This window comes from Lepisma saccharinum, chromosome 7 (assembly GCF_977018435.1).
Source record: "Lepisma saccharinum chromosome 7, izLepSacc3.1, whole genome shotgun sequence".
NCBI lineage: Eukaryota > Metazoa > Arthropoda > Insecta > Zygentoma > Lepismatidae > Lepisma > Lepisma saccharinum.
The window spans coordinates 44,187,068-44,209,033 of record NC_139235.1 but is presented as its reverse complement, the minus strand read 5'-3'; the positions used below and the strand labels follow the sequence as shown (position 1 = coordinate 44,209,033).

The window sequence follows — 21,966 nt, the reverse complement described above, 5'->3', positions numbered from 1 at the left end:
ATCGCATTTCCAACTGGCGGCTGGGAAACAACGAATCGGCAATCAGTTAAGTTATCTTCGGCTGACATCGGACATTTTCGAGTCACAAGGCACCGAAAGATGTTGGCGGGACAAACAAATGAGCGTCTGATACAGAGCATGTTGCTAAACATGCAGTAAAACGTGAGATATAGTTGATCAGCACCATTACCAGTGGCGTAGCATGAGCATTTCGGATGGGAACGCCAAGTTCGAAGGAAGGGGGGACCTTTTTTATTTGCTTAAGAGATTACTTATGGAATTAGCCGACATATGTATTGTCTATCTAAAATCACAATCTCATTGTGTTTATTACATTAAGTCAGCCGGGTTCCGATAAAACATGATCCATGCTTGTTTTATCTAGAAAATAAGATACCTCAGTGTGCAATAAATGCTTGGAGCACTGGTGTTTTATACCATTTTTAACTAGATTGCTCAAGTCAGAAACACCGTACACCATTCAGAGTATTTTGCTCCACACGTAACACATGTGTAGCAAAACAGTATTTTATAATCAAGGAAACCTTTCGGCATGACGCAAGTAATTAAAAAAACCTACCTGAATCACAAGCGCCTCTAGAACAACAGTAGACTTCATTGTTGTGGATGATACAACTATTGATTGGTTTGGTTTATTTTACTTCGCTTTCTACCACTTTTGGCTAATCGCAAATATGAATATGAGTGATGATATTGATGAAGTTCATGAAGAGACACTCACAAAGAACAAACATGCGTAGGCCGGGATTCGAACCGGAAACCTCTGGCATCTTAGCGCGCTGTGCAAAACACTCTGACACGAAGGTGGGTGGATGATCCAACAATCGTACCCTCTACTGACGTTACAGTGCCTATTAGTAGTAATTCAGAGTTTCAGACCACTGTTTATTGTATCTTGAGAATGCTGATAAACATTTTAAAATAATTTTGTCAAGAGATCATACAATGTTAAGAGTTTTGAAATGAATGCTAAACATTTCCACTGGCGCAATATTAGGCAGTTAGATACTAATGAAAAAATATTTTTTTAAATAAATAGTTTCGTGGGTTAGGTGGTATAGCAGCCACAGGCAGAACTTCTACCACGAGGACTTTATCAACTTGTTTGACAAAAACTTTTTTGTTCTTTTATTTTTTAATATACTTCACTGTTCTTGCGATAAAGTACACAATGCAGTGGTCATTAAAGATACGTCAGTCAATATTGCGTATTGTAGCATCACACAGCACGAGAATTCTACTTCTGTGGTCTGCATCAGAAGTACAGCACCTTGAATCGGAAGGCAGGAAATGTCACATGGCCCCTAGAACCAATCAGGTGCTCTGTACGCCAGCGTATGGTGAGAGCATTTCGCCCGTGCTGTAGAGATCCAAGCCACAAGCTTTCCCTCCTCTCTGCCTATAGGCAGGCATGGTCCTGTACGCTAAACCTAGCCGGCGTCCGGCAAGCAAAGACATGCTACAAGGAGAGCTGTTAGTGGAGCGTTGTAGACGGATCGTGAAAAATAGCTTTTATAATGCCATAATGCTCAAACATGTATATAATTAGTCACGTTTTACTTTATATTTACAGCATTTACGCATTTTTAAAATTTTAAATCGGGGAACGCCGGGCGTATGGGCGTTCTAGGACACTACGCTACTGACCATTACTGGATAAAAGTTTTACAATAGTACACAAAGCATGGAAAAATAGTACACAAGACACCCAAACATTGTACAAACAAGTTAATAAAAACAACTGACAAAATCAGACATAGCTTGGCAATGTTGTAACGGGAGAACGATGTTACCCCTACTTTGAAACTAAGGTTGTTGACACTCATTGAGCCACACACCCCTGAAGATGATACAACCAAGAGGAAGAAGAGTAGATGGACAGATAGAGGTATGTAGCAAAAAATAGGTTAGCCGCCAGTTGGGCCTGCAATCAGTATAGTGTTACCGCAACAGGTTCTGTTGCCTTTGAAACACTGGTAATGTCGATGGTAGCTTTCCGATGATACCAAAAGTCATCAATTTGGAAATTTGCTTCCATACTACAGGCCTTTTCAATAGATTTGTGTGAAAAACATGATTACATCAAACTTCACAAGAAACTGTGTTTGTTTAAGGATTTAGCCGAAGGTTTCATATTACCAGTTGATTTCACAAACAAGTGACTCACCAATGGAAGAAATAACTTTGGGCTTGAACAGAAAGTATTTTACATTACTGTTTTGAGAAAGTGATTGATTGAAAGAGAGTCCTTGACTATTTGAAGTTACTTTTGTTGAGTGTTTTGTTCATGTACTTACGTGTAAACTTTGCATGGTGTTAATTAATTTGTTTCACCAGTTGCATGTAATTTGTATCTGTAGTATTGGTGTCAGAATAAATAAATGGGGAGGTAGAGGGGCTAGCTATATTTTCTAGGGGCATCACATTTAATGTCATACAAAAATGCATATTTGGGCTAAAAGTGAATATACGCTAAGGAACTTTTATATTTGTACTTTATTATTATCATTTAAAATTTCATGTTGCTCCACTCGTAATGTAAACCAATAGGTCTATTGAAGCAGAAGCAGAAAGAAACATTTTTACATTATGTAACATTTGAAATGTCGTTTTTTTTTTTTTTTTTTTTTTTTTTTTGCATAGGTGTGGGGTGAAATTGGCAATAGATCAGGCCTTACTGGGAGAGATCACAACTACTCAGGAACTTGAAGAATACATGCATGATTACGATCACAACTGGTTCATTGGGAGTGAAGACGATCCTGGGTGGAATGAGGCCGTATTGAAGGAGACACCTAACCTATTTTCTCTTGGATTTGTTGGCATTCCAGGCAGCACAATGGTAAGAAGCTGATGTGAAATTCTCCCATCTTCCTTTGCTTTATGTTATCATTTACTAGAGGAATATTGTTGTTCTCAGTGTAAGTGTTGGATAAAGGGCTGTACTTAATTGGGATGTTAATGGTCCAAACCCTTCCCATTGGTTTAGTAATCACTTTGCATAAATTTCATAATAAAATAATCCAGAACCAGGCACGTATCTAGAAATATATTTTGAGGCAGGAGGGGGATCTGAACGAAGTATCTGAAAATAATAATAATAATGATGATGATGATTTTAACAATAATAATAATAAAATAATAATACTGTTTAAATTCAAATAATTATAATTATATTAAATTAATTGAAATAGTATTAATTAAAATATTCAAGTTAATTAATATTACACTTTATTACATGAATAGGTAAAAGATGGTATAAGGATAATATAACTGCATGTATTCGTATAGTTAAGATCGGCAAAATAAGTAAAGAAAGAAAACAACTGCCCTGGCAAGGAAATTAATGTCAAATAGATAAAGGATTGAATATTTGGATATAAAAAAATAATAATAGATACTGACAAAAAGTAAAGTTCCTGGTAATATTTTATGTATATTATTATAAGTAGTAATTAATCGTACATAAATCTTCTTTGGTACTGTCATTCAAAGCCATATGATCCCAATATAATCCATAATCCTTGCCTTCTAATAAGTTCGGTGGAAATAAATAAGCCTCGAACAAACAGCAAGTATGTATATTTTCATTATTTAATTTTAGTTATTTTATTATTTAATTATTTTCATTATTTAATCTTAGTACTTACTAATTTTTTTTGGGGGGGGGGAAGGTCTGAACCTCCTGGACCCCCCCTTCCCTAAAAGTGTCCTTGTCCAGAACATGAAGATTGGACAAGCACTGCAATGTTGAAGACCATTCTAAAAATAATTATTTATGATTTAGTAGAATGCTATGCTGATATGCACAGCGGACGTAACTTCTTCTAATTGTAGGTAATATTCTGAAAGAAAGTACTCATTATATTCCTTTCAATATATTAATTTACTACCACATATTTCATTCTCTGAAACATGAATAGTTAACATATGATGACTTTAGCCCAAATTCACATTTTCTCCCCATGAAATTACCGTATTCTCGCGTCTATTAGTCGCACGTGTGTATAAGCCGCACCCCCTTTTTTGGCCTTACATTTCAGGAAAATAAAATTTCTCGTGTATAAGCCGCACCTCATGTATAAGCCGCACGATTGACTTTTTCTTTTTAGGTAGCCAATTTCAAGTAAGTATTTTAAAAGTTTTTAACCTTTATTTTAGCCCAATGATCTACATATTAATACAGTATCATTCAGTTTGAGTCCTCAAAGCCCTTATTCACTATCGTTGCTGCGACTCGTTGAAATATTTTCTGCACAAGAGGTATTGTCATTTTCATCACTAGCATCATCATCCCACAACATTACATCTTGGGTACCATCTAGGGCATTGGATATGCCGTACTTCAGAAAACACTTCACAATTGTCTCAGACTTTACAGTTTCCCATGCTGCCAGAATCCATTCACACACTTGCTTGACAGTCGGATGTTTGATCTTTCTTGTTGCTGTAAGCTCGTGGTTTCCTGCACTAATCCAGTCATTATACAGACGCCGGAACGCAGCTTTAAACGAACGAAACTTCTTCTCTCATTTACAGAGGACAAAACTTCTTCTACCTGTGGAAATTTGGCTCCTTTTCCACGAAATGTCTTTCTCTTGCCACTTGTTGCAGCAAGTTGTTCCATCTGATTTCTTCATCGACGAATGTTAGACTCGTCCACATCATAATATTGCGCTGCAGATCTGTTGCCGTTTCCTTCAGCATATCGTATCGCTTGAAGTTTAAAATGCGCATCGTAGCTGATTCTTCTGCCAGACATCCTCCCTTTGACAGTACCAATCTTGACCTCAGGCCCACAACCTTCTTTAACAACTTCACTTTACTGAATGGTTTCCAGATCAATACGACAGTAAGGATGATTCGTGTTCAAATATAAGATATCATATTGTTGCAAAAAAATAGGTTTAAAGATAAGATATCATATTGTTGCAAAGCCTACTACAGATGCATTGTTGTTGGATTTGCTGTTAACGAATCCGTTAAGTGATAAAGATGATAACAAATCAACATACGTATTTTAGTATCCTAGCAGTAGCTGCACTTTCATTCATTCACGTGTATAAGCCACAAATGTTTTCTCATTCGTGTGTATAAGCCGCACATGCTTTTCTTATCATTTGCATGTATAAGCCGCAACCCATTTTTTGGTCCACTTTTCGGGGGAAAAAAGTGCGGCTTATAGACGCGAGAATACGGTACCGTAATTATTTTTATTACAGAAAAATATGGCTTCTTCAATTTCTGGTGTGCATTTCTCTTTGTAATCTCATGAAAACATCTATATGTTGACACATGTTGTAGATAATGTATGATTAGAAAATAAAAGTCTGATTAGTATGTATTATACAGGAAGGGCCAAAAAGATGTTACTACTGAAATGGACGTGTCGAGGTTATGGTTAATATATTTTTAGGTATTTATTTTCACTGTAATTTACATATGTGTATGTATGTAGGTATGTAAATGGTATAAAGTATATCTCAAGGATGCAGAGCAGTTCAGTTCAGTTCCGTTCATTCAGTAAACACCTTCAACCTGGATGCCACCATTCTCGATGCACACATGCATATGCAATTATACGTACCTGCAACCTACACGTTCAAACCTATAATAACAGCAAATAATGCATATCAATTACATATCAACTACAGTTTCCAGATAACATGTCTCCAATAATCACTTGCAAGTCATATAAACATATAACTCATCCTCCCTTCAAATTGCCATATAAGTGGTAACATCTTTTTAGCCCTCCCTGTATATAATGTGAGAATTATTTTTAGGTACTTTAGAATTAATATACATAAAAATCTAAGATTAATATTGTTTAAAATTATATTATTATTATTTAACTGAAACCTTATTAATAATACTAATAACACTAAAGTAGCTTTTGAAATTGTAGTATATTTGAATAGCTGAATACAACTCCCATTCTTTATGTACATATAAAGTAGCATGTCATGTTAATTGTACTGTTTCTATGTTCTTGTGCTTCTACTGGCACCACCAACAAGAAAATACATTTTCTTCATCTGAAGACAAAAGAAGAGATGCCTCCTCGAAATGTAGTGTTAGAAAGAGCACTAGACAATGGATAATGTCCAACTAACATTGCATGCTAATATACAGGGTGGACCAAAAGTCGCAATACATAGGCAAATAAAATGTTGTTTTTAAGTTTCCATATTTATTTATTTATTAACGTCGTCTTTTCTAATGCGTGTCCATCAAGAGTGGGAGAAACGTATTGGAAACCAATGGTAACCACGTAGAGCATATTATATGAATACATTGCTTTATTACAACATATTTGTTGTTCCTATGTATTGCGACTTTTGGTCCATCCTGTAGAACAATTTCAGAGAATTAATACATATACAGTCATGGTAGTGGCCATGTTCATATAACAAAAATAAAAATGTCATGTAATAAGAGTGTGTTGCATGCATTCAACACTAAATTCTCATGTAGTCAAACCTTTATATGCACAATTTCCAACATGTTCAAAGATACAATGTTATTGTCACGAAATAAAAACATAATAAATAAGAAGATTTTACAAACTTAATAATATCTAACTGTTGTAGTAACAGTATATTCAAAGAAGACTCTCTATTACTACTTGCCAATTGTAGAATGCAAGAAAATAGTTTGTTGCGTCGTATTTTAATTATTTGTACTTTGTGTCAGTAATCTGATACTTCCAGGATTTAATTTGTAGCTGAGCAACATTCCCTTTACTTGAAGCCCAGTGTTTTCTTGTAATATGAAAACCAAATCTTTAAAGTTAAGCAATGGAATTATTGTCAATGTGCAATTCCTTTTATGGATATTATACTGCCGCCTAATTGGATCAAATGCTGACATATTACATACCTAGTCATATCATAAATTCTGTTACAAAGTTAATAAAGAACTACAGGCACAGTGCTCAAGCTATTGTATTAATATTTGGATGTTACAAAGGTACAGGTCTTGCCAACACAGAACACCAATCACTGTTCAAAATGGCCACCTCTGGCCTTCACACAGGCCCGAAGTCTCTGAGGCCAGTCATTGGTCGCAGCATGCACGGTCTCAAGGGGAAAATCCGCCACTGCCTTCACAAGAGAATGCTTGAAACTCGCAAGGTTTGGATGCTTCTTCCTACAGACCATGCCCTCCAAAACGGACCACAACCTGTAGTCCAATGGGCTGAGGTCGGGGCTGCTGGAGGGCCAATCAGCCGGAGCAATGAAATGAGGCACATTCTTCTGAAGCCACTCCTGTGTGGTCTTTGCCTTGTGGGTCAGTGCTGAGTCCTGCTGGAAGCTCCACGGCTATTGTTGAACATGGTGCGGGTCAACAATTTCACAAGTGGCTCCAACACTGTCGCTTGGTACACTTTTGCAGATGTTTTCACACCATGTTCACAGAAGTGGAGGTCAATTGTGCCATCGTATGAAACCCCCCACCAAACCATCACTGAGGCGGGATGATGGCCTCTAAGGATCCGTGGCATGTTTTCACGAGCGAGGCATAAACACGGTCGTTTTGACGATTGTAAGACACTTCAATCGTGAAGATTTTTTCGTCCGTGAAAAGGATCCTCCTGTGGCCACCATTTGCATAACGCTGAAGGAGTCTTATTTTGTTTTCCGCTCCCTCTGGACCTTAAGCTGTGGAGTGAGGAAGTGACCAGTACTTCGCCGATAAGCGCAGATTCCTAGGTCAGTTTGGATCACATGTGACATTGACATTTTCGAAATGTTCAGCTCTCTAGCCTCACTGCTTGTTTCCTGACAGGATTCCGTCGAATCCGCGCCCCCACTGCTTTCATGAGCTTCTGGCTCCTCACGCTGGGGTGGTCCTCAATTGTCCCTGTGTCACAGTATCTGTTGATGGTCTGATGCACAAACATCCTGCTGATATTAAGCTTTTTCAGGGTGTTGAAAATGTCAGATTGTGATTTGCCAACTTTGTGCAGTGCGATTACTGCCACACTGTTCTCGTATACACCCTACTCCATTCGACTCGCAGTGAAATTTACCTTTCCGCTACCACAGCCAAACACACAATGATACTGGTTGTTGTTTGATCCAACATTGCGGGGTTGCCTTGCCAACCAGTGTTGCCATCCCTATCTAAACTTTGTAACAGAATTTATGATATGACTGGGTAGTGTATCCAGTGAATAGTTTTTAATGACCATAGATGCTTTCAGTGCCACATTGATTTGTATATCTTAGTATTAATTACACCCGACAACAGACAGCATATTCACTTACATTGATTTCTATATCTTAGCATTAATTGCACCCGACAACAGACAGCATATTCACTTATGACAAATAATTGAAAAATCCTATGATTATAACATAGTACTTTTCACACTCTTCATATATTATAAACACAGCATTTGATATGGTAAAGAGAAGTAAATTACTTGAAAGACTAGCTAGACACTTGGTGTTGCAAATAAACCTTTTACACTTGCAAAAATTACCATGCAATTTACACAGGCAAAAATAATAATAGAAAATCTTGTCACAGATCCAATGGAGGTTACATGAGGTGTATGCCAAGGTAGATCCAATTATTCAATTTAATTTTCAAATCAATAATCAGGAAATTAGACCTAGGAAGGGACACAGCCTTTAAGTGAATTGAAATTTTGGCATTTGAAGATGATGTTACTGTTATTGCACAAACAAATGCTAGAAATTGGAACCTACTTTTTTTCAAATAGTTCAAAAGTTTACCTACCTAGGCTCTTCATTTTATGAGAATAATGTAATGCAGAATGTTATTGATGAGAATATAAGAAAAGGAAATGGAACATACTATGCAAAAATGCACAACTCTTGAGATCAAAATTATAAAACAAAAATATTGAAATGAAAATATATAAATCACTCATAAGACCAGTAGTCACATATTCATCTGAAACATGGAATATCAGTGAAAGAGACGAGAATCGATGCAGAATTTTTGAAAGACAAATTGTAAGGAAAATGTATGGACTGGTACAGGAACCAAATGAAATCTGGAGAATACAAAATAATACAAAATTAGAAAATCAATTAATGGAGCTGATGCTTACAAAAGGACTTACAGAAGCTAGGTGTAAGAAACTCGAGAGAATAGTACATGGAAGAAGAAGAAGATAATTACTGTATTTAAGCATCCATATATATATAAATATATATATATATATATATATTTTTGATTTTTGATTTAGTTTATTTTACTTCGCGTTTTGTGCCTCTTGGCTAATTTGCAAAGATGAGGATGAGTGATGAAATGATGAAATTGATGAATGGACATTCACAAACAACCAAGCCCGACCAGGATTCGAACCCGGGACCCTTGGCGTCGCAGCGCGATGTGCTAACCACTCGGCCACAGGGTCGGGCGTATATATATATATATATATATATATATATATATATATATATATATATAAATAAATTTACTGTTGCACATTGGCAATGATAAATTCACCACAGAATGAAATTGTCTTGCCAAGTTAATTTGACTTAAACAACATCAAAAAAGGTTGAAGCAATTTAATACCATAGAGGTACATTTTTTTATAAAGCGCCCACTTATTTCAGTTCTGTCAAAATGCACTCAAATATTGAATAGTGCCTTCGAAGTATTCTAGATTTGTATTTCTAGTTGCAAACATCTCCGTAAGTTGATATACTTCATATTAAATACAATTAACAAATGTGTTTAAAAGTCAATACATTTCTTATGATGAATGAGAACACTCCTTCTTTTATCTTGACATTTGCACTATTCAGTGTCTCATTTTGTCATTTCTGGCCCAACATTATTTTCTTTGACCTTTCTTCTTTCCGTTCGCGTAATATTGTATAATATTCTTCGAGAGTAAATAGAGAAGCAATACTTCCATAGGCTTCAATGTAAAACCCTAGCTTCTATCTGACACTAGGCTGCATAGATCTCTCTCTTGTTCAGCTCCTTGCACTTCATGAAGGAAACTGTGCCTTTTATCCTCAAGTCCCACTTTATTTTTTAACAACCCTCATGTAAATGATTTATTTTTTGTTTTTTCTTGGTTCTCTGTCATCCATGTATAAATTGTATTTGTATTTATATTTTAATCATGTATTAATTTTCTTGAAGGGAGAATACAGAAGCCATCTCCTGACATTGAGAGAAGTGACCCTTCAAGTTGGAAGGCTAAACAGTGAAGTGGTTCAGGGCCTTTGGGCTTCACTTGCTCTTGAACTACTGTACCTGACTAATGATGATGAAGAGAGATACAGCATCCAGGTAAGTGATGATGCTTCATGTTATGTATTTGAAGCTTTCAGGCAGTTTTCAGACTGAAGTAACAAGTGACATACAGCAAGCGACATGTGGCTTTTACACCGAAGTGACAAATGACATGGGCACTGCCAGTCTTCAAAAAAGCATGCAGTGTGCATGCAGAATCACTATCAGCACACTGAAAATAGCCCAATTCGAGTGACACACAAGTGACATGTGCTTCTTTGGTATGAAAGATTGAACCGTATATTTCTGAATCCAAGACAAGTTTTTTTGCCGCAATTTTGTGCTCAGAAGTATGGGGTCATCTTGCTTTCGCAACGTAACTCTAAATCTACCCTCTGCCATGCCTACCGCTTTAGTCTTGAACGTTCGCATGCGCTTTGAGCATTGTTGTGAGACGTTGTAGATTCCACTTTTAAACTTCATAGTAAAGTGTGATATACCGTACTATACAAATGTGGTATGTATACGCTGTCTTGACTTTATTTTACGATATTAGCCATATGTAATGGATCATAGTGTTGAGCAAGTGTCTCCTTCAGTTACTTGTGATAAGGTCATTTGTAAGTTTTGAAAATAGTTTTACTCTAATCCCTTGTTGAAAAATGGGAGGTCGTCTTGGATTCAAAGTCGTCTTGCATTCAGAGATATACGGTATATATTTGTGAAAGTTCATTTCTACGTGACTCTTGTCACTTCAGTCTGAAAGCTGTCTTATAGTTTTTAATTTACTTATGATGTTCAAGTGAGAAATGTTTGATTACACATTTTTAATCATCATATAATTGAGTGATAATGCAGTCAGACTGTGGAGTTTTTCAATTTGAAAGAGACCACAGAAAAATAAAAAATGCAGTGGTCCAATTCATTGCCACTTTTAGGGAGGAATTGGCAATGTACAAGGGAGAGTCAATAATTACAGAAGGTTGTTTGAGATATATCCGAACGACTTTGGAATTGAGCTGGAGCTGAGCTGGTGCCGGAGTGTTGTGTGCGTCGCTGTCAAATGGCACCAAAAGTGAACCATTGTTGGGAAGGGTACGTCATAGCCCTTTTCCATGCACATTTCTTGTGTAACTGAATAGTAAAACAACGTTGGGAGAATGGTTAGATCATCGGGAAAAATCATTGTAAAAAAGATAGTGTCCCAGTGCACACAACAGGGGCCCGTTTGTAAACATTCGCCCACAAATGCACCCGTAAGAGGACACCAGTGAAAGTATCACCTGTTGTGTTCCCGTGCCACAGTGCCAAACTCAGAATCAACTCTAAAAACTCAAGAGAAAACTCTACTCACTGGGAATTCCTTGAAATCTGGGAATTATGTGTGAAGTATTGACTCAGGGAATTTTGCGTGAATTTTTCTCCGTAGATGTGAATAATTGCAACTTTTGTTGATCCAAATCCTATTTGAATTTATACGTATTTATAATGTCCTGAGGCAAGTTTTTATAGTTTAGCTTTTATTTTTATCAACAAAGGAAAAGAAAGCTGCAGGGGGAAAAAAAGAATTCTCTCACTGTTTACTTTGTTAGTGTCTTTGCAGAGCAATCAGACAAATGGAAGATATGATATATTGAAGTTAAATTTGAGTTTAAAATTCTTGTACAATTAACAGTTTTTCGTAGATTAGTATATCCCATAACATTTGTGACTTGTGTTTGAAGATGTATTTTGAGTCTGAATCCTGTGAGTCCATCACAGGACAGACATCCCATTATTCTGAACATAATGTACACAAAGATAATTTTAATAATACACACAAATGTTAACAATAATGTTAATATTAATACATAAAATAATGTATGTTAATATTAATACATAAAATAATGTTAAAATTTATGATAGTGTGACAACATATAAATATAGTTAAAACTTCTTTACAAACAAATCCGATAAAATATAATGTTTTACAGAATTTTGCACCTTATAGCATTACATGAATTGAAAAATGTGTCCAAATCGTGCACCAAGAATAACGATTCCTGAACTCTTACTATTGGAGAGTTGTTGTGTATGTTTAACCTTGAGAAAGGTGTGTAGAAAGATGTCCTGTTCCTCACTGTAAAAGATGTTACATAGAAGTTTATTCTCTCTAACAGCTCAGAACATAGCCAATCTTGTCTTACTAATTTACGTAAAAACATTAGATCATTAAAATCTCTTCTTTCTTTCAAAGTATTGATACCAAAATGGCTACATAAAGTTACATAATTTATGTTATGATATTCAATATTGCTTTTAAAACAACCATTTGACCATTTGCATTTGCACCTTTTCCCATGCGTCCTCTCACGTCTTATGCTGAGGATTCCAGATTGAACTGCAATATTCTAACATCGGGCGAATTAAGTGTTAAATCAGAAGTAAAACTAACGCCTAAATCTATAACATTGTTTGTTCGTTGAACTATTTTATTGTCTATACTATAGTCGTAAGAGACATTCTTTTCTTATTACTAAAAGATACAATCGTGCACTTATCTACGTTCAGGACCATTCCTGTTTGTGTGCACCACTCGGCAAAATTGTTCAAATTGTCTTGCAGTTTTATGCAGTCGTCTGCTGACCGAATCTGGTGGTACAACTTTGTGTCATCTGCGTACATTAAGACCTTAGCTTTTGGCAGTTTTAGAGGCACATCGTTTACAAATAATAAATACAAGTATGGGCCTAAGTTGGAACCTTGGGGCACTCCAGATGACACCTCCCTTTCAGAAGATGAAAAACCGTTCAATACAATTGAATTAGGTTTTTATATGCATTTGAATCACACAGATCCTTTATATTGTTAATATATTTGTGGGTGGGGGGAGGAGTGGTGGTAATATGTGAGGTTGTAATAGAGAAAACATGTGCTTTTACCCTTGAATTTTTGGAAAGTTCGCTTTGAAAACTGTGAATTGTACTTGAATTTTATCATGGTCCTAGAGTGGCCACCCTGATGATAGACACCTGGCAGGGTCGAAATGGAGGATTGTGGTTACAATGGATGAAGCGTACATTTACCTCACTGGCAGTGGTCACATTGGGTCGATTACATACTGCAACACCAATGGCAAGGGGACTTCATAGTTGTCACTGTATTCGGTTATGCAGGAAAGTTGCTGATACATAAGGTGGACAGAAATATGAAGGTGAATGCTGCCTACTTTTAGTCATCCATTATGGCCTCCCTCTTCTCAACAGACATCTCTTGTTTGTACGGAGAGGACACTCAACAGGTGCACATTCACATGGACAACCCACACTGCCCGAACATTCCACTGCTTTTATCAGGAGATGGAGCAGGAAACAGGGATCCATGTTATTCCATTTCAGGTTTTTCCGGTGAAAAGCCCTGATGCCAGTCTTATGGATTACTGTGCTTTCGGACTCTTAAAACGACATCTGAAACATCGCCATTCACTCATCCTCCCCGGTCTTTGGAAAGCCTGCAGAGAGGAAGGAATGGGATAGCATTTCCATGCACGGCCTCCAATGTAGTTTGCTACAATGGAGAAACTGGTGTAGGACAATAGTCCACAATGCTGGTGGTCCAATAGAATGCAACTGGTGATGGCGACATGGCATTTCATGATGTCAGTACACCTTGAAAACCATTTGGATATATCTTGAACAACTTACTGTGTCCATAATTTCGCTGCAATTTTCTTTATGTTGGCTGTACTGCTTTCTGCATGTCCATGATGTCAGTAGAGTGTGCATTTGTTTTTCCTTTGGTGCATATTTAATTTTCATCACTTATTTTCTTTTATTGTTGTTGCAAGGTTAACATAGCCGTGATCACTTGTTAAATTGTGTGAATTATGGCACGGACTTGCTCATAGTTGTGGTCAGAAGTGGACGTGAATGGGCATCCTGCTTCTCCTTCGTGCTTAACATTTTGTCCGACTATTTTTGAACTTCTCAATCCATTTGAACATACTTCACTTTCCTCATATTATGGTGCAAGCCTTCGGTAGATTTTGGTTCCTGGTACATATTCATTCCATAATAAATGAGTCACTGCTCACTGCTCTTCTTTGGTGTGATTGGATATTGAAGTTGGTTGAAGTCTGTTTTATGCTCAGAAAGGCTAATCAAGTATGAACCTACAGTTAAAATGGATCCAAACCACTCTGCAACATGGGTGTCAATGGAGAGTGGCACAGCTATGTTTGCACTACAACAACAAGAAAATAAAATGAGTAATGTAGGTCAAATGTTCACTAAAACAACAAATGTACAGTCTATTGACATGTTCATGCAGAATACAGTATGGCCACTTAAAGAAAATTACAGCAAAAGTAATTATTGACTCTCCCCTGTAAATGATGGTGATATTAAAGGTAATTGGTTAAACATTATTAAAGATAATGTTTTTGTAAGATATTTCTTAAATTCCATTCCACAAAAGAAATGGGAAAATTCAATGTTAATTTAGTTTTCAATAGCTTAATAAAATATTAAAATATACAGTGTTTTTTTAAAAGTCCTGCAGGATTCTAAAAAGCTATAACTTTTTAAGTAATAGGTTTATTACAACAAAATATTGTTTGTTACACAGAGGAAACTTTTAAAATTAATGTTCGATGTTGTTTGATTCATCGCCAGAGCTCCAGCTGGGCACCATTCACATCCAAACACTATTGGGTCATTCCACGCCATTTCAACGAGGTCAGGACACCCACCAACTCCGATTTCGATGAAATTTGGTATACACCTTTATTTTATGGTTGAAATAACCCACCTAAAATTTTTTCACCCTATGTGAAACGGTTTTCATTTCACAGCACTTTGAAATGTCATTAAATCAGTGTTGTCTGTCACTCTTGAGACCCTCGACACAAGATACCCATTTCTTACATTTTATTTATTTTCTCCTTAACCAATCATCAGATTTCTTTGAAATTTTACACAAAGTTCAATGAAATAATGAAGATTTCAGAAAAAAGTACATCAGCACTCAAAAATTTTTACAAATGCCTATAAAAATACTAATAATGGATTTGTAGTCTAATTTTTGTGGTGGCAAAAGTAGGTTACGAAAATCTGAATTTAAATGTACATGTTTCCTCTAAATAAAATTATAGCTCTGATGTTTCATTGCTTACCTACTAAAAAAAAATCCTATACATTGATTTCCCTTCAAAATTGAATATCAGTCAGTTTTGACCCTAAATTTCAGCCATTTGCATTAAATGTAGTAAAAAAAGATACGGAACATAAAATGTAGCCTGAAATGTATTGAAAACAATGTTTTTTACCCCAGATTTGTATATTTTTTTTTCAGCTGAGTTTTCGTAATTATTGCAACTGTCTGCATAGGGCAAAAATGTTGCAAGTCATGAAACAAAAATGGCCGCCATTTTCAAACCAAGTCTAGTTTTAGAAAAATTATGCCTGTTTTGAACTACCCTTGTACAGGGGTTACAATGACAAACAAATGAAAATTTTTAAAAATGGTCGAGCGACCAGTGCTGGACCATTTGGTACAGATTGACCCTGAAATTTTAGGCAATTTCCAAAAATCGTAAAATTTTCGTTAGAAGGAATAAAAAAACCAAAAATTTTATTTTTTGTGGAGAAAGAGCATGTCTTTGCAATGATTTTCAACACCAAAAGTTTTTGTTTCCATCATACCCACATGATGAAAATTCAGATTTTCGTAACCTACTTTTCCCACCACAAAAATTAGATTACAAATCCATTATTAGTATTTTTATAGGCATTTGTAAAAAATTTTTCAGTGCTGATGTATTTTTTTTCTGAAATCCTCATTATTTCATTGAACTTTGTGTAAAATTTCAAAGAGATCTGATGATTGGTTAAGGAGAATAGAAATAAAATGTAAGGAAGGGTACCTTGTGTCGAGGGTCTCAAGAGTGACAGACAACACTGATTTAATGACATTTCAAAGTGCTGTAAAATGAAAACCGTTTGAGATAGAGTGAAAAAAATTTAGGTGGGTTCTTTCAACCATAAAGGAAAGGTGTATACCAAATTTCATCGAAATCGGAGTTGGTGGGTGTCAAAATCTTAGTTTTTTGCGTTGATTTGATGTGGAATGACCCTATTGCAATCTTTGTTTGAATCCGAGAATTGCATTCTGATGGTGCTCGTCCGGAATGTTGTGAACCACATTGTGTGTCTTGAACTTCAGGTCGTCAAGATCTGTCGGTTTCTGTGCATACACCTGGGTCTTGACATGTCCCTACAGTCAGTAATTGCAAGGTGTCTGGTGACCTTGTGGGCCAAGGTGGGGTTTCTCTGCAGCCAATCCATCTCTCCCCAGATTGACCATCAAGAAACTCGCAAACTTCAAGGGCAAAGAGTGTGTGTGTGTGTGGTGGTGGGGGGGGGGGGGCATCTTGCAGGAAGTGGACCTCATTGAAGTTCCGGGCCAAGGACTGTCTGTAACATGTTCAGGTAGCTGGTGCCATTCACTGTGTCCTCCTCGAAGAGAAGAAGAATGGGCCAGTGAGGTGGTCCGTGGTAACTACTGACCACATTTTGACCTTGGGTTATCCTGCTTATGTGTGTTGAACTCATCCAGATTATCAACCCCCAAATTCGGCAATTGTGTCTATTCACTTTTCCCAAAACATGGAACGTGGTTTAATGAGAGAAGAGAATGAGAGACTGAAGGGCTTCACCAATCTGGTTAACATTAATTCACAAAATTCCTTCCTCATGTCACAGTCCTCTTCTATCAGATAGAGCATAAATCTCAACTTGTAGGGCCTGGCTTTCATTGTCTTGCGTAAGGTACTGTGTAATGTCGACCTCGCCTCTCCCAGTACCAAGTATTTTCTTTTAAGAGATTTCATTGGTCTCCGTTGCATGCTCTCCTGCACTCCATCCACCACATCGTCACTCGTTCTTGGCCTCTCACTACGTGGCAAATCTGCTACGCTTCCCGTAGCCTTAAACTTTTCATACCATCTCTGGATACTTGTCTCCACTGGAGGTGTTTTTCCAAATGTTGTTTGGAACCTTCTCCGCACCAAAACACAAGATTTTAACTCGGCAAGCCATAACACACACTGTGGTTTTTCCTGCATTTATGCCATCTTGGAATCGCCTTCACACACGTCATTCAAAAACTTGGACAGAACAAAATTTTATTTTTTTCTCTGTAGAAAACAAACAACATTTCGTTTTAGTAAACCTATTACTTTAAAGTTGTAGCTTTTTAGAATCCTGCAGGACTTTTAAAACATTTTGAACATAGGTTAGTTTGGGTTAGGATGTGTTGGAAGTGGACTCATATGAAATTTTTGTCATACCAATAAAGTACCAAGACTGATATCACAAATTCTGCAGATCTGATTTAAAATTACCAGTGTCCCAATTAAAACCTGAATTATGACTGAAATTTGTATTTTCTTAGGCACACCGTGCTGCTCTGCGAAATTTAACAGTTCAAGCATCTGACCCACCACTGGGGTACCCTATTTATTCGTCACAACCGATTCGAATGAGTCATAATTTCTTTGAAAAAGCATGTGATCCTCTGAAAAAGACATCGTAAAGTAGGAAGAAACTGGAAGACAAAAACAATCAGCACAAATTGTAATTGGCTTAGTTATTTGTATCAATATCATCTTTATTTATACCATTTTTTACAGCAAGCTTACATTGGAATTTTTTCCTCGTATTGTGATTTTTCAGTATATTATCACTTCTGAGTGCATGTATGAATCTATTAACACTATTTTGTTATAACTTAAACAAGACTATTGTATTATATATATTTTTAGAATATATTCGCTGAGTAGATACAGGGAATTATTTTTCTATTTACTTCTGTTTGTAATTGTTACTGTATGGAAAAGGTATATCAAAGTAGCTGCATATTTTTGATGTTACTCTATGTTTTGTTGTGCGTTAATAGATGGGAAGTCAATTTATGAGTGCATATGTTTTGAACTTGTATCATATGTTAGAACTTATATATTTTTGTGCTTATTGTTCAACTTTGTAACAGTATTGAAATGTGCAAGGAAGTTGTGTAGATAGTTTTAACACTTTTATATATAAAAAATAGGAAAATAAATGTTTCTGGTCATTAGTTTAGCAAGTAGTGTGTGTCCAGAAAGTAAATGTGTGGTGGTTGTTGCCAATTTTCAATTTAGAAGATGTGCCTAGCTTGAATGAAAAAGTCCAAACATGAAAGGAAAGAAAGTATGTTAGAACATTCTCGAAAGTATGCTGTAGATTTCAGATCAGTATTTTGTTTGTATTCTTTTGGTTGTTTATTATGATTCGCCTTTTACTCAACCAACATTACTACAATTGAAATTTCAACTACCAGCAACAAGGAGGGAATTGTCACCTAACCTACTTCCTATCTTTCTTCCATTTGTAGTCCTATTTTGCTTCTTGACTCATCTTTATGCCACATGCACACTTGTGTTGATGGTCACTACTTACATAGGCATATATTTCCACAAAAGTCTAATATTCAGGATTTCTCAAATAAATAAAAAAAAAAAAAAGCAAATATTATTATGTTGTAGAAAACTAATGTGAAAACAGTAGGTTTTTGTGATTTGATTTGCTTTATTTTACTTCACTTTTTGTGCCACTTTTGGCTAATTTGCGAAGATGGATATGAGTGATGATATGATGAAATTGATGAATGGAGACTCACAAATATCCATGCCCAGGCCAGGATTCGAACCTGGGACCCCTGCCCTGGCATCGTAACACTATGTGCTAACCACTCTGCCACAGGGGCCAGCTGAAAACAGTAGGTAAATGAATTAATATTGAATGAGTATTCAACATTTAGTAAATGAATATTGAAAGGCCTCCAATTTCTCCTCATGTTACAGTTAAAGCAGCTCTATATGTTGATTGATAAAATATATTAAAAAGAACCCCTGTGTTTGGACTCCCACGTATGGAGAATGAAACCACTCCCTCTATAAATTCATGTTTTCAGCAAATGGGAACATTATCCAACATTCTGATCTTAAACAGAATAAATGTTCCATTCATGTGGTTTGTGCAGTTATGTTAAGTAACATGTTCCTAGAGTACTTTTAACGCTTTGTGAGTCGCTTGTTAAAAATTACGCCGATGGTCGTGCACGCTGCCAGAGACCAGGTTTTTAAAATATGCTACATTAATGGTCTAAATTGCCGAATCTTCAGTTATTACTATTAAATCTTTTCTTTGAACAATTGAGATTCTATAAAACTATAAAAATTGAAATTCTATAAAATTATAAAAACGCATTCTTCATTAGTAGGGCACGGAACGGCAGACCATATTTTCAGTATGCCTATAGTCGCTCATGGACTCAGACAGCAAGGGGCTTCAATGAACCCTCCCTAGCGGCTCGAAGATCTTACAAACACTGAAAAGAAAATCGTGGTGTAAAAGAGGGAGGGTAGAAACTCAGCTAGACAGAAGGAGGATGTTAACAAATCAATCATTGATAAATAATGAAATTAAAACCACTCACCCGGAATTAGAAACCATGCACGACCAACACAGGGTTAAAAGTAATACTTCCATAACGTCAGACACCAGGCTTCATAGATCTACATCTCATTTGGCTCTTTGTGCTTCATGTAGCAAACTGTACCTCTTGTCCTTAGGAGGGTAGCAACAGCACTATTAATATTCCCAGACAAATCGTTCTCTTGTGCTTACATTAGTATTTGTACTATCACATCCACTTTCAACCAAGTTTAAAACATTTTCATTCTCTTTCATTGTACCAGATATAGAATTAGCCACGAAACTTGCTGTTACTGGTCCACCTATATTTAAGACATTTTTCATTTTGGTGTAGTAATTGTTCTCCCTTTTTGAAAATTGGGCACACTATACCTTCATTCCATTGAGTTGGTAACTTTTCATCATTCCATACACTTAATATCAGTTTGTGCAACTTCTGTTTCAATGTTCTTCCTCCATTTTTAATTAATTCTGGAGGGATGTTGTCTGATCCGGCAGCTTTATTTGTTTTTAGATTTTGTATTATGTGTGTTATTTCGTTCCACGATGGAGGATGTAGTTCTTGTTGATTATTGTCATTCTGTTCTATTGGTGCCTGCATACTTGTTGTTACATTATTATTAAGAATCTTTTTAAAGTATTCCTTCCATCTATTTAGGACTAGTGCTTTTTCTGAGATGATGTTACCTTCTGTATCTTTACACATCATTGGCGATACTGTTTGCTGTTGTTTAAAGGATTGTATCTCTTTGAAAAATTTTCTTGTCTCATTTTTCTTATAATTAATTTCAATTTGCCTTATTTTATCATTCAACCATTTCTTCTTCTTCTCTCTACACATTTTATTAGCTTCTTTCCTTTTTACATTATATAATTCTTGGCTGGCCCTGGTCTTTATTTGCATTGCTCTCCTTCTTGCTTTGTTCTTTTCTTGAATAATCCTTCTGCAATCTTCATCCCACCATTCATTTTTGGGGGTATATCTTTCTTTTTGTATAACTTCTTTAGCTGCCTCATTTATCGCATTCTGTATGTTACCCCAATCTTCGTTAACACCTTTGCTTCCCTGGAGATTTTTCAATTTTTCATGTAATACTGCTCGATATTCCTTCATTATTTTTGGGTTTTGTAGGTTTGATTTATTCCATTTGCTTTTTGGCGAAGATTTTATCTTATACATTGCAGGAATAGTCTGTTTTAGGATTACTCGCACCAATATGTGGTCAGAGTCAATATTTGGGCCTCTTAAAGATCTTACATCATTTATCAAATCCTTTTTCCTGCTGTTAATCAAGACATGGTCTATCTGATTAATAGTACTTTGGTCAGGTGATATCCACGTTCCTTTATGTATTCGTTTATGCTGGAATTGGGTGCTCATAACCATCAGGTTATTTGCAGCTGCAAATTCACATAATATTTCACCATTCTTACTTGTTACATCATGTAATGTGTGCCTACCTGATATTTTACTATATATTTTTTCTTTTCCCAACTTTGCATTAAAATCTCCTAATATAATCATTATATCACTTTTTGGAACACTGTCTATCATATTTTGAATATTTTCATAAAAGTTTTCTTTTATTTCATCTTCTTTATCTTCAGTTGGTGCATATGTGTTGATTAGGGTTATATTGTTATACTTTCCCTTAATTCTCAGTTTACATAATCTTTCGTTGTAAGGCACAAATCCTATTATGTGATTTTGTATTTTTCATTTTGGTGTAGTAATTGTTCACGGCCCAACAGCCTTCTGAGTTCCAGGGCCTGCCAAGCACCAAGAGACACATGGTGAGCCCACCAAGTTTCTAGCTTTCGAGACCAGAGTCACTACTATTGTCCTCACAATGTTGGGTCAACACTTGAATTTTTGGAACTCCCACTGAGGATCAAACACCGGACCAGTCGCTCCAAAAGTGCGAGAACTAACCATTTGACTGTGAAGGAGCTGGTTGTTTATTACTGACGTTACTCAAAACATTGATCTGCGTGCATGGTGGCCAACCACGTTAAGTGGTCAACTTTCGATCTCATCACTAAAGTTGCCAGATTTGAGTCCAGGCTTGGGTGTTCTTTAGTCCCACACCGTGAAATCTAAGGTTCAAGCTTTGGCTACAGTTCGAGCCTCCTGGGGGAAGCTTTACAACTTCTCTCCTGAGATTTTGGCCTGTGTATGGGACTGGTGGCCACCCACAAT

General features: G+C 36.3%; 1 protein-coding gene across 2 annotated transcripts in view; it reads left to right on the top strand.

Annotated features, from left to right (window-relative positions):
• The window catches only part of LOC145989832 (pecanex-like protein 4), a 131,984-nt gene extending 111,881 nt beyond the window's left edge, over positions 1-20,103 (top strand). For both annotated transcript variants that reach the window (XM_083125230.1, XM_083125231.1), the window contains exons 12-14: positions 2,665-2,863; positions 10,162-10,311; positions 17,686-20,103. In XM_083125230.1, coding sequence (XP_082981356.1) covers positions 2,665-2,863; positions 10,162-10,311; positions 17,686-17,826 — 490 coding nt within the window. In that variant the 3' untranslated portion in view covers positions 17,827-20,103. The remainder of the gene's footprint in view (positions 1-2,664; positions 2,864-10,161; positions 10,312-17,685) is intronic.
• Positions 20,104-21,966: the final 1,863 nt, after the last annotated feature.